The following is a 14,380-nucleotide window of genomic DNA, read 5'->3' on the forward strand; positions in this document are numbered from 1 at the left end:
CAGCTCCACAGTACCATCAGCACTCATGCAGCCCCAGACCATAATGCTACCAACACTATGCTTGACTGTAGGCAGGACAATTCGTGGTTGTCCTCACCAAGGTGTCACCACACATGCTGGCCATCATCTGAGCCAAACAAGTTTATCTTATCTTAGTCTCATCAGACCACAGGACATGATTACAGTAATTCATGCTCTTGGACAGGTTGTTTTTCGGTTTATCGCAGAATTGCAGATCCCAGATTACTATTTAGTTTGGCTGATTGTCCGGGTCTCTCGCGGAGAGCATGATCAACTAAAAAACGTATAGGGAATAGTTTTTATGGAGTTTTGTCTTGAAATAATACATTTTATTAAAATTAGAATGATTAATTATAAAATGAAGTAAAATGTTTATACAGTACTGTATAAATAAAATAGCATTTTTGGAGTGGTGTCCGTTTATCGAGGTTTTTTTTTAGAGCGGTTTTTAACCATGGGTGGTTTTGGAACATAACCACCATGATAAACGGGGGATTATATCTCAAGGATGTACCGCAGCTTTAAATAAGAGCTGGGAAAAATACTACGAGAGCATCGCACCGCAATTTGGATTCGCAGGACAGGAGAGTTTGCATGGCCGGAAGGTGAAATCCTCCATGACCTAAAACTTCTCTCACTACACTGTTAATACAATTATACAATTAATAGTATTATACAATTCACTCAAATAAAAAGGAATGATTTCTCAAAATGTAAAAAGTAAAAAGTAAGATATTTGACTGTAAAATGTAGTGAAGTCAAAGTTTTCCCCAAACGGAAATACTAGAGTAAAGAACATATTTGTAAAAAGATACTCAAGTACAGCAACAAGTTACATTTAGTTCATTACTGTTCACCACTGGTATTCAGGGAAAAAAAAAAAAAAAAGAATTCAGATGAGGTGTGTGAAGTCATGTCATTATAATACAATGTTGCCTCCGGTATCAGGTTAGGGAGCTTTCCTCCAAAAAATCAGCATTGCAGCAAAAATTTCCAAAAACACTTGACTGAAAAAAGATCCCGGTTAGTATGACTGGTTTGATAAAACAGCTTTCAAAACCACAACTAAACGTCTTCGGAAGATGTAAAAAGCGCAGGATTTCACAATCTCACTCTCGGATTAACGATAAGGAGAGAAAAGAGTTGCAGGACAACCCGAAAGCAGCAGCTACATTCAAAAAACAATGAAGCAAACATCTGAATCAAAACTCATTAAAAATAAAAAATAAAAACTTTATAGGACTCTTAGGAGACCACTTGCTGCATTAAAGCTCTGTGAGGTTATTGTGGAGGTTAAACACAAAAACCACAAAGATGGATTTGGTCTGTAATTCTGTAATTCTGTAAATTCTGGATTAGGTCTGTAAAGTTTTCTACGATGGCTGAGGACTACAAACTCCAAAAGGTTTTTCCCTCGAGTCTCAAATCAGTGAACAGTTCATAACCTCAACAATGACTAAATGAGAGTATAAATTATAAGAAACTAACTTTTGGTAGACACTGGTTTCTTTTTGAGTCTGGTTCATCTGGTTTCCCTCATTTACCACTGGTTCTCTAAATAAAAATGAGATGAACTTATTAGGGCTAATTTCTGAACTTCAAATGTTTATTTCTACACAATTAATATCTGTAAAACTGCATTGGGACAAAAACCATTGTGTGTAAAATCTGATTGCATAGAATTTAATTGTTGCATTTGGTAGAAGACTGGTGGATGCATCATGACATTGGGGGCAGACCATACTGGTTCATTCCAGACCATCAAATGAAACATGAATGGAATGAAACCTTCCAGGTGTTTTCCACACTGCTGCATGAGGTCATCAGTTTTCAAGGATCTGGCTCCGATTAATAAAAAAAAAAAAACCCAGTGAAGGTTGATCGTTTGCGAAACATTCTTTATCATGTTATGAAACTGGAAATGGTTTCAGTTGTGTTGAGAACCACAAAACTTTTCTGAAACGAAGGAAAAATGTTGCATAACTAGTTTCCAGAGTTGCAGTCAGATGACCAAAGAATGCAAAACTCAGACTATTCTAAAAAAAACCCCCGGTTACTGGGTAGTTCCCCTTGTGCCACATAAAGTAAAACATCTAAGCTGAGTTTCCTCACAAACATTAAGTGGCTGACCGCAAGTTTGTCTAGTCTCCACTTCGCACTATGAGCGCAGTGTCACTGTTTTTCTTTTATTATTGGCCAGGCAGAAGGGATGGAGATGGAAATGTGTTGACGAGTGAGGAGAGCGTATTGAAAAGATGGAGGGAGTATTTTGAGCAGCTGATGAATGAGGAAAATAAGAGAGAGAGAAAGAGATGGTTGGATGGTATGGAAATGTGAAGCAGGATGTGGATAGGATTAGTAAGGAGGAAGTGAGAGCAGCTATTAAGAGGATGAAGAGTGGAAAGTCGATTGGACCAGGTAGAAGCATGGAGATGTTTAGGAGAGATGCAGTGGAGTTTTTAACCAGGTTGTTCAATAAGATTCTGGAAGGTAACTACAGGAGAATTAAGTTGATCAGTCACACCATGAAGTTATGGGAAAGAGTAGTGGAAGCCAGGCTGAGAGAAGAGGTGACCATCTGTGAGCAACAGTATGGTTTCATGCTGAGGAAGAGCACCACAGATGCCTTATTTGCTTTGAGAATGTTGATAGAGAAGTATAGAGAAGGTCAGAAGGAGTTGCATTGTGTGTTTGTGGCTTTAGAGAAAGCGTACGACAGAGTGGAGAGAGGAGTTGTGGTATTGTATAATAAAGTCAGGTGTGTCAGAGAAGTATGTAAGGGTGGTGCAGGACATGTATGAGGACAGTGTGACAGCGGTGAAGTGTGCAGTAGGAACTGAGGATGGAGCCACCAGGAAGGAGGAAAAGAGGAAGGCCAAGGAGGAGGTTTATGGATGTGGTGAGGGAACACATGCAGGTAGTTGGGGTAAAAGAGGCAGATGTAGAGGACACAGGGGTATGGGGACGGATGATGCGCTGTGGTGACCCCTAATGGGAGAAGCCGAAAAAAGTAGTAACGAGATAATTAATGCTACTCGTGTCACCTGACAGATGTTTTAATGTTTTGTCTGATCGATGTACACTTTATTCTTAAGGAACTGTGCCAAATCACCTGTTCCTGCACAATATTACTTGTATGTGAGGCATTAGTTTGCACTTTGACTAGTTTGTGTCTTTCTCCGGCTGTTTACATTGTTCTGGCCTGGAGATGACGTCCACCAGGCTCGAGCTGCTCAGAGAAAAGTGGAGGAGGATCAGCGTTACTGTGAACTGGATCTCCAAATCCGAGGCATTCAAAGATGGACAAATTGCGTCTTTAAAAACATCTCATCCTAACGATGAGCACATGATTGCACCAGAGTGAATACTAACAAACAAATTGCAAACTGACGTGTGTGTGTGTTTATCTGTCCTTACCTGCGTACAGTGTTCCTTTCATTGCACAGACTGGACGCATTCTTGTGACCCTTCCTAAGATCACTCGAGGAATTTGGCCAAGAGGTTATTTTAGGAGCTGCAAGAAAGCACCAAAAGCTAGCTCATATTCAAGCATGGCCGTAACCCTAAAAAGGCATCTGGTAAGGGCAGAGTTGATTATTAAAATAATAATAAACAAATAAAAGTGGCAATTCGAGTTCACTTAAAAATAAATATCCTGTTATTCTTTCCTGCCTCTTACGTCATTCTTACAGCAGACCATCAGGCACTGACTAAACACATTTCCATTTATTAGCAAGAAACCCGTTCGTGATTTTCAACCCCCTCGCATTCCTTACCGAACGAAACACTGGTCTATCTTTAGCTCAGCAATGCTTTACTCCGCCATTTTTTATTTCGCCTTGGCCTCACACACACTTTTCCTCTCGGCCACTCCCTTCTTCAGCTCACAAATAATTCTCACACAATAAAAAAAAGTATGTTGCTGTGGCAACATGCACCGCTTCATAATACAAGTGTGAGAATTAGTTCCATCGATGGAGCGGAAAAGGGCAAAATATTTGGAAATTTTGGGTCTAAAATGTCAGCTGTTTGATGATCATTTCTCCATTACAGAAGTGTTTCATACGTGCATCATAATGGCAATCAAGCCTGAGGATCGACCAGGACCTGCGAGGTCAGAAAAAGACCTGTGAGGATAGACCGGGACCTACGTGGACAGGAGACGACTGGTGGAGGACCTGCGAGGACCTGGTCTTATGACTGCAGTCATTATATTCAGTACAGCAGCATTATTGTGAATGCACCGGTGTTTAAATGTGTGAATTTGGCTCTGAAAATGGAAGTAACCGCAGTATAGAGCCAGTAAAGCAGGTAGAGCCAGTAAATATTCAGTATGCCATCAGGTGACCATCCAACGTTTCCCCTTAAATGATGTGACATGTTCAGTTTCACTAGATTTCTGTGGAGATTCATTTAACCAAAAGCGCGTTAGTAAAGTCAGGTACTGATGTAGGTGAGGTGAGGAGACCTGGGGTGCAGTCAGCGTTCACATTTATCTCAATAAGGTTTGGAGCTCTATAGCAGAAGATCTTCCATACCATGTGAAACATATCATTATGGAGCTGGCTTTATAATACTCTATATATACACTCCGGACCTGGAGTTATAAACTGCCCCGTGATTAGGATGAAGATAGAAACCATTTCCATCTGTAAAAATTAAACGCTACTGATAATTGACTCTTTTAATAAAGACGGTCATTTATTCCTATAATGACCAAATACTGTACAGTTTTTTTTAACGCTGGCACGTGCTACTTTCATGCGTGTAGCGACAAACCAACAAGATGCTTTCACTTTTGGAAAATAAATAAACGAGGCAGCCATAATGAAAGGCTCTTTTCATTACCAGCCGAAACTTATGGGCGTTAGACTTTAGAAATACAAATCTTTCACACAAGTCTAATGTCCTGTTATGACTTCAGAATCTTAAGGAACTGCTTTTACTTGTTTGTGTTTCATTTATTTTGATCGGCGACTTTAAGAGGAAGATGAAGTTGATTCCTTGTATTTTACACCCACTATGTACTATACATTGCACCAGGAGGACTGAACGATTTACTGCGATACACCATGATCTTTTATCTCACAGGACTCACAAGAGATCATTCAAATTTTTTCTAAAGGGGTTTTTTTATCATTAGGAACTGATTCCAAACTTCCAAGCAGCTGGTTTGATATTACAAAACTGAAACCTGCATAACATCTTTAAAGGTTTTTTTTTTAATGAGACTGAAACCACTGAAGGAGAAGAGGTGTGTGTGTGTGTGTGTGTGCGTGTGTGTGTGTGGTGTGTGTATCTATCTATATGTTTAAACACAAAAAAGTCTGTTTTGCCAGTTCCCCTTCTCTCCTTCCGTGTATCCACATTGTGTGCACTTTTTCCCGTCAAGTTCTTTTTGTTTGTTTGTTTTTTTAGAAATCACAACCTTTGCGTGAAGTGGCGTACGCACAAAATGTGGCTTAAATTGTGCGTGCGCCACATGAACCAAACTGTCAATTTTGTGTACTGATACACCCCTGACTTCTTAAACCCTTAAAACCCAGCACCACCAAGCTGCCACTGCCAGGCCCTAGTGTAAGGCCCTTAACCCTCAACTGCTTAGTTATATATACAGTGAGGAAAATAAGTATTTGAACACCCTGCTATTTTGCAAGTTCTCCCACTTAGAAATCATGAAGGGGTCTGAAATTGTCATCGTAGCTGCATGTCCACTGTGAGAGACATAATCTAAAAACAAAAATCCAGAAATCACAATATATGATTTTTAAACTATTTATTTGTATGATACAGCTGCAAATAAGTATTTGAACACCTGAGAAAGTCAATGTTAATATTTGGTACGGTAGCCTTTGTTTGCAATTACAGAGGTCAAACGTTTCCTGTAGTTTTTCACCAGGTTTGCACACACTGCAGGAGGGATTTTGGCCCACTCCTCCACACAGATCTTCTCTAGATCAGTCAGGTTTCTGGCCTGTCGCTAAGAAACACGGAGTTTGAGCTCCCTCCAAAGATTCTCTATTGGGTTTAGGTCTGGAGACTGGCTAGGCCACACCAGAACCTTGATATGCTTCTTACAGAGCCACTCCTTGGTTATCCTGACTGTGTGCTTCGGGTCATTGTCATGTTGTAAGACCCAGCCTCGACCCATCTTCAATGCTTTAACTGAGGGAAGAAGGTTGTTCCCCAAAATCTCACAAAACATGGCCCCGGTCATCCTCTCCTTAATACAGTGCAGTCGCCCTGTCCCATGTGCAGAAAAACACCTCCAAAGCATGATGCTACCACCACCATGCTTCACAGTAGCGATGGTGTTCTTGAGATGGTACTCATCATTCTTCTTCCTCCAAACACGTTTAGTGGAATTATGACCCAAAAGTTCTATTTTGGTCTCATCTGACCACATGACTTTCTCCCATGACTCCTCTGGATCATCCAAATGGTCATTGGCAAACTTAAGACGTGCCTGGACATGTGCTGGTTTAAGCAGGGGAACCTTCCGTGCCATGCATGATTTCAAACCATGACGTCTTAGTGTATTACCAACAGTAACCTTGGAAACGGTGGTCCCAGCTCTTTTCAGGTCATTGACCACCTCCTCCCGTGTAGTTCTGGGCTGATTTCTCACCTTCCTTAGGATCAGTGAGACCCCACGAGGTGAGATCTTGCATGGAGCCCCAGTCCGAGGGAGATTGACAGTCATGTTTAGCTTCTTCCATTTTCTAATGATTGCTCCAACAGTGGACCTTTTTTCACCAAGCTGCTTAGCAATTTCCATGTAGCCCTTTCCAGCCTTGTGGAAGTGTACAATTTTGTCTCAAGTGTCTTTGGACAGCCCTTTGGTCTTGGCCATGTTAGTAGTTGGATTCTTACTGATTGTACAGGGTGGACAGGTGTCTTTATGCAGCTAACGACCTCAAACAGTTGCATCTAATTTGGGATAATAAATGTATTGAAGGTGGATATTTTAAAGGCAGACTAACAGGTCTTTGAGGGTCAGAATTCTAGCTGATAGACAGGTGTTCAAATACTTATTTGCAGCTGTTTCATATAAATAAATATTAAAAAAAATCATATATTGTGATTTCTGGATTTTTTTTTTTTAGATTATGTCTCTCACAGTGGACATGCACCTACGATGACAATTTCAGACCCCTCCATGATTTCTAAGTGGGAGAACTTGCAAAATAGCAGGGTGTTCAAATACTTATTTTCCTCACTGTAAATGACAAAATGCGAGTTGCTCTTTATAAGTCGCATCTGCCAAATGCCATAAACGTATGCGTCATGATGTATTTGTGAGTTCACCTTCCATTACTTTGATGCTGACTTCTGGCGAGGAAAAGTTGGAGAACTAAACTCGAGAGATTCAATTCGTGACGAACTCTGGCTCAAACATGGCGGTGTAAATGTTTGATACTGTTTCATTAGATTGCAAATGGTTTGAAAGAGAACGAATGAAAGATGTATGACATGTAAAGTGAAGGAACTAGAGAGTCAAATGGAGAAAGAGAGAGAGTGAAAAGAGAAAAGATCTAGATGTTTATAAGCAGAGGTGTGAAGATTAAAACTACAGTAAAGACCGAACATCAGTTAGTTACATGTGTAATGTGGTTGTTAAACCCAGGGGAAAAAAAACCCCAGGTGTGCTGAAAACACCTGTATACGGCAAAAAAAGTGATACCTGCGTTCGGAATACAGTGAGGAAAATAAGTATTTGAACACCCTGCTATTTTGCAAGTTCTCCCACTTAGAAATCATGGAGGGGTCTGAAATTGTCATCGTAGGTGCATGTCCACTGTGAGAGACATAATCTAAAAAAAAAAAAAAAATTCCAAAAATCACAATGTATGCTTTTGTAACTATTTATTTGTATGATACAGCTGCAAATAAGTATTTGAACACCTGTTTATCAGCTAGAATTCTGACCCTCAAAGACCTGTTAGTCTGCCTTTAAAATGTCCACCTCCACTACATTTATTATCCTAAATTAGATGCACCTGTTTGAGGTCGTTAGCTGCATAAAGACACCTGTCCACCCCATACAATCAGTAAGAATCCAACTACTAACATGGCCAAGACCAAAGAGCTGTCCAAAGACACTAGAGACAAAATTGTACACCTCCACAAGGCTGGAAAGGGCTACGGGGAAATTGCCAAGCAGCTTGGTGAAAAAAGGTCCACTGTTGGAGCAATCATTAGAAAATGGAAGAAGCTGAACATGACTGAACATGACTGTCATGACTGTCAAAAACTTGCAAAATAGCAGGGTGTTCAAATACTTATTTTCCTCACTGTAAATCCCACCGTCACACACAGTCACCTTTCACAGGAATCTTCTGAGTTCTCACACAGTCCACAGTGATTCAGAACAAGAATGCACTCGGAACGCATTTCCCACCTCAGCGCTGTTTACTGCTCCAGCATTCTCAGCATATACACGTTTTAGATCTGAAAGCTTTAAACGATATATTTAATAGCAGAGTCACAACAGGTGATGGTTACTCTCGAATTCTCTCTTTACAATTTACATTTTTTTACAGAAATAAATATCTAATGATCAATATAGGAAGTGTAAAGTGCACTATTAGAGGGCCAATGGGACTAGACTCCTACTGCCCCATGCTCAATGGAGGAACAAAAGATTGCCAGATTGGTCATCAAAAACATTAAAATTGTTTGTTTCAGAGCAAATAATCTAAATGAAATCTAATCAAGTATCTATCATGCATTTTTTCTACTGCATAACTACAATAACTTTGCACAGTTACCGAAACATGGCAACCTTGATTACTGATATTAGCGCTGTACATGAGAAGGCCAATGAAGCAGGAATGGTGCTGCCCCATGCTCAAGGAAGGAACACTGTTTACTGGGTTGCCAGATTTCACAACAAAAACACAAAAAACGCTGTTTCACAGCAAATAATCAGAATGAAATCTATGATATGATGTACTTCTCTTTTTATGCTACGAGAAGGTGTATTGCCGAGAGCAAATAAAGAATGGATAGAGTGAATATGTCAGGAATGAGTATGCACACAATATGGCTGAGGGGAAAAAAGAAAGTTTGGGGCAGGAATCACACTGCCCCATGCTCAAGAGAGAAACTAAACAGTGTAATGGGTTGCCAGATTGGTCACCAAAAACACAAACAAATGTTGCTTTATAGCAAATAGTCTGACAACCGATGCAAGCCTTCTACATGATAAACATGCCTGCTGTGTGTGTGTGTGTGTGTGTGTGTGTGTGTGTGTGTGCCCCATTCAAATGAGCTGACTGTGTAAGACCATGTCATATTTAACGCTAGCCCTCCAGCATTACAATCCACGGTCACGAGCCACAGCTGGATAAGAGCCTTTATAAGCTCCCTCAAAGACTCTTGAAGCCCTTTTCTCATAGAGAAACCACTGTTCTGTATTCTGGATTGAATCTCATGGGGCTTTGAAAAAAAAAATCAGCAACATATTGATGCATTGAAACCAAAAGATCGGGGAACTCTTCAACATTCAACTGAAGCAATCAACTTTAGAATCACGTTTACAAACAAACAGCTGGATTCATCACTATATTAGAACAGAAACGATGACTTCAAAAGCTACAGGAGACTTTCACACAATACAGACACAAAGTTCTGCATTTCAGCTCTCCAGTTTCACAAACACTAATTCATTTTATAGTGATGAGAACAGAAAATAAAGTTGATCAAATATGCATGCAGGAGGAAAAAAAAGTTTTTTTAATATTATAAATTAGATCTGGGTGATGTGATTAATACTGGCACCGATTTGAAACTGAAATATTAAGTTTTTTTTTCTTTTTGTGGATAGAGATTTATCATACACTGACGCAGCAGAACTCTAATGCTGTTCACTGTCGTGTCTTTCTTTCACATTTCTTAAAGAAATAAATCAATAAAACCAATCATTATTATTGGCAAAAAGAATAATGCAACACCGTGGTACTGCAGGCAACCTGTGGACAAACCTGTAGCGCAAAAAAATAAAAACCCACAACCACAAGCACCCTGTAGTGTTTGCACTGTTGTTGCATGACCAAGTTACTTGGCGTAAACCTCAGTCTCTGCTTCGCTTCTTTGCACATTTGACTCTATAATTACAGTGTGATCTCTGTAGAGTCACCTTGTGCTCACTGGGCTTTTTTTTACCTTATTTTTCTGCTTTGCGCACCGCTTTATTTACACACCGTGTCATTCACACTGATTTCTACTCACTACCTCATACAGACACCGTTTCATAGAACACAATATACTGTACATACGTGTGTGTGTGTGTGTGGGTATAACTTTCTATATCTCTCTCTATCTACACACAAATCTCTCCGTCTCTTTCTCTCTCTATATGCACGCACGCACACACACATATACATACACACACACACATATATATATATATATATATATATATGGGAGGTTGTATCTCAGTAAGTTAATTCCATGGACTTTCAATTTAAAGGTCAAATCCTAGCCACACCAAGCTGCCACGCCTGGGGCCCTTGAGCAAGGCCCTTAGCCCCATAACTGCTCATCAGTTGTACAAATGAGAAAATGTACCTCGCTCTGGATAAGAGCTTATATATTCTGGTTAGATGCCTACATCATTTCTTTGTACTCTCCACTTGCTCTCCACACAATGACTACAAAGTTTAATCTAATCTTCTCATGATGCATAATTGTGAATCATAAAAACACCTTCAACAATTAGCAGCATGACACCGTCACGTCACGTCTCTAAACACCTAAAGTAAATCACTTGTGCATTTTGCATCACAAAGTAGTAGTATAAACCAGAAAAGGTTCAGAAGAATGAGTTGATCTGATGATCCTCCCTGAACCCTAGCAGATTAAGAGAAATGTAATTCTGATTGCACGCATGGATCGATGTATTTAGATGCGTAAAACCTGCCTGCATAATAAAGTTTCTGATGAGTGTGTGTTGAGATGCTGATGAGGTGCCCTGTCCTGATACACACCAGTGGCTCCAGTGATCTAAAGTAATGGCACCACATTCAAGATCACCAGGTAGAATATAGAATTCTGGACTTTTTCTTTGAAAACCCCACCTGCTCTAGTCCACTTCTACTGAGATCTCATCCCCTCATATCTGGAGCCAAAACTCCCAAAGACAAAAGATGTGTTGGAAAAAAAAAAGTGAGGGAGATCTTTCTATTTTACACACTGCCACAGAAGCCCGAGCCTGTTTACTCAAGCGACGCGCCCTGAGCACGCTGCCTCCACCGCGGCCGGATATCTGCCCTACTTTCCAGCAACACCTCCTCAGTTTCGCCCCGTGCGCGAGCTTCAGTGTAGGCTGGGGGGGAGTGGAGGGGGGCTTTGCTTTTCTTCTCTTTGTTTGTCGAGAAGGAGGGCTTCACCAACTGGAGCTTCAGATGCGAGCACCAGAGCAAACACCCGGCGTGGCTCAGGTCTCAGTGCTCGAGATTCCACCACGAGATCCAGCCTCGAGGAGGGAGACACACGCCGGGCTGATTTCATCACGTGTGTGCGTGCTCGTGCGTGTGCGATTGGGGTTGTGTGTTAGAGGAAGGAAAGAGGTAGGCCGCAGGAGAAGCCTGGTAGCTGGAGTTAGGGGGAGGCTGAGTCTGTTAGTGTGTGTGTGTGTGTGTGTGTGTGTGTGTGTGTGTGTGTGTGTGTGTGTGTGTGTGCGTGCGTGCGCGCGCGCGCGCTCTTAAAATGATACAAATATTTCACGTGGAAAATACAAAGTAGCGCCTCGCGCGTGTGAAGTGTTACTGAACACTGTAGGAGATGAGTGAGTGTGTGCGTGCGCGAGCGTCTGAGCGGATCTGCCCGTCTCTCACCATGAAGTCCGAACTGAAGTTATCTTCTCCTCTCTGCTCCCCGGATCTCATGGCGTGAACCCCCTGAATGAACTTCCTCAGGATATTCGCCTGATCCATCGTCACGAGCCCCGGACGCACAATAAAAAAAAAAAGTATAGAAACAAAAAAAATAAAAATAAATAAAATAAATATCTTAAATGAAAAAATCTCCACTGCGGATTAATCCCAACATCCTCATGGCTCCATGGTTCTGTTTGGTCCCGGGTGAACACGCATCAACGTGTCGGCTGTGGATCCCCTCCTTCACCGCGCACCTCAGGCACTCCTATACGGGTTTGTGCAGAAATACCGTCGGGAGCTTTTCACACACAGAGACGCAGAAAGCACGCATGGGTTCACCCCTCCCAGGCTCCACACTGCCACATTACCAACTCAACTCCGAAACAAAACTGTCTGGACCGCCCAAAGATCCGCCACAACCCGATCTCCACCCTCCTCACAGAGAACTCCTCTCCAATTGGGCAGCGACCCGAAAACCCTGGCACACGATTGGCTGGAACGTCGTGTACATCAAAACAAATAAATAAAAATTCTCTCTCCTAATTGGCAATTGTGCGCTCTCGATGTCAATCACGTGCGTGACGTCATCTCGGTTATGATTGGTCGACTTCTGTTCGCTCGTCCCGCCCAGATTTACACCGGACGAGTTTTTAAATCACTTAAAATAAATAATAGCATTTTTACATGAGTGAATTTCGGGAAATTGAGACATTTCATGCGCTCCTGTGTTTATTTTCTGTCCTGATTGATTCAACTTTTATTACTGATAAAAATAACATGCCTCTATTCGCGTGACATCATCGAAATGGGCGTGGTCTGAGTCAAACCGGAAGTTTACGCCCCAAAAATCTAGGGGTAGAAATATTTCTTTCCTACAAATTTATTGATTGATTGATTAAGTCAGAAACATGGCAGAGTGTGAAAGAAAGAAACTACAGTTACTTATTATAAAATATATTCTCCAGGTAGAATTTAAGTCCCATTAAAAACATGGGACAAATAACAAAAACAAATACATTAATAAATAAAAAAATCTTGAAAAAAAAAAAAAAATAATAATAATGTTATGTTATTGATAACAATAATACACAATAATATATCATGTTATTTAAAAATAAAAATGTTATCAAGACACACTTTTATCAAAGTCTTAATAACCAAATGGAACATCTTTGTGTAATGAAGAGAAATTTTTGTAATAAATACACATAGTCCCTGCTTTCTGATGGAGATGCATTCTGATGAGCCTGGACCCAGGGGTCTTATAGAAGGGTTTAACAAAGTAAAAGCAAAACAGAGCAATTTACAGTACCATCATGTATAAACTACACACTATATACTGTACACTATATGGAGAAAAGTATTGGGACACCTGACCTTCTGTTACCACAAAGCTGGAGAAAAACAATTAGGATATCGTTGGATACGCTATAATAAAATTGCATTTACTTGAATTTGGAAACTTAAACCTGTTCCAGCATGGAACACAAAGCTGTGCACAAAGCGAGCTCCATGAAGATATACTCCACATGGTTTGGAGAGGAAGATCTTTAGTGGCCTGCTATAGAGCTTTGATCTCAACACCGCCTGCATTCCTGGTCTCCTCACCTCACCTACATCAGTACCTGACTTTACTAACAGTCTTGTGATCTTGCTGATGAACACAAATGCCCACAAGCACACTCCAAAATCTAGTGAAACATCTTGCCAGGAGAGTGGAAGGAATTATAAGAGCAAGTTAGGACTAAATTTGGAATGCGATGCTCAAAAAGCACATACCATACTTATTACCAGGTGTCCACAAACTTTTGGCAATATTTTATACGCATGTGGCAGTAGAGTGGTGGACGGAGCCGGAGGCCTTCTGTTTCAGTGTCTGGCGATGCTGATATAAAAGAAAGAGAGAAGAGCTTAAATTGGGTTTTGAAACACCAAAAATACTGAAAAAAAAGCTCTCTAACACCGAGACAACTGAACTCGACCGCTGCTGAGAGTAATGTATCTCACAAGGTGGCAGATGCATAAATCCCAGCAGCGTCCCAACGTATCACATGAAAATTAAAATGCGGCACAGAAATTTTTATATATTTAACATTTTTTGTATTGCTATCGTCATCATAAGATCTAAGTCCTTCCCCTGATTGCCTGTCCAATCAGTACAAATCCTTTTCTCCCTCCTTAGTGTCCAACTTCTCATACAGCTCCTCAAATGCCTTTTCCTTTGCTTTCGCCACATCCCTCTTCACCTGCTGCTGCATCTCCTTGACCTTATTGGTAAGACAGAATCCACAATTTATTCCATGGAATGTAATCAAGTGGCCATTCGAGGACACAACATATGTCGAAGAAATGATCTCGTTCTGAGATAGTAATTATAATATCATCCTTTTGTTACAACAAGGATCTGATAAAAAAAAACAGACAGTCCAGATTCTAGTTTTAAAAGCATGAATTCTACAGAAGGAGGCCGAAGATCT

At 40.7% G+C, this 14,380-nt stretch overlaps 1 protein-coding gene and 1 long non-coding RNA gene across 6 annotated transcripts in view; both read right to left on the reverse strand.

The window, feature by feature from the left end:
* Window positions 1-12,404, reverse strand: part of LOC310728598 (tyrosine-protein phosphatase non-receptor type 12-like) — a 65,401-nt gene extending 52,997 nt beyond the window's left edge. For 2 of the 5 annotated variants that reach the window (XR_014534291.1, XM_083546294.1), the window contains exon 1: window positions 11,862-12,404. Coding sequence is in view for 3 of the 5 variants with exons in the window: in XM_083546294.1 (XP_083402420.1) it covers window positions 11,862-11,960 (99 nt within the window). In the remaining 2 variants the exon portion in view is untranslated. The remainder of the gene's footprint in view (window positions 1-11,861) is intronic. The other 3 variants (XR_014534292.1, XM_083546295.1, XM_083546296.1) reach the window with 3 other exon arrangements.
* LOC310728754 lies at window positions 2,528-5,289 on the reverse strand. Its single transcript, XR_014534325.1, has 3 exons — window positions 4,200-5,289; window positions 3,255-4,168; window positions 2,528-3,223 (listed from the first exon to the last, which is right to left on the reverse strand). It is a non-coding gene; the product is annotated as an uncharacterized lncRNA (long non-coding RNA).
* Window positions 12,405-14,380: the final 1,976 nt, after the last annotated feature.

This window comes from Silurus aristotelis (assembly GCF_946808225.1).
Source record: "Silurus aristotelis genome assembly, chromosome: 7".
In the NCBI taxonomy this organism is placed as follows: domain Eukaryota; kingdom Metazoa; phylum Chordata; class Actinopteri; order Siluriformes; family Siluridae; genus Silurus; species Silurus aristotelis.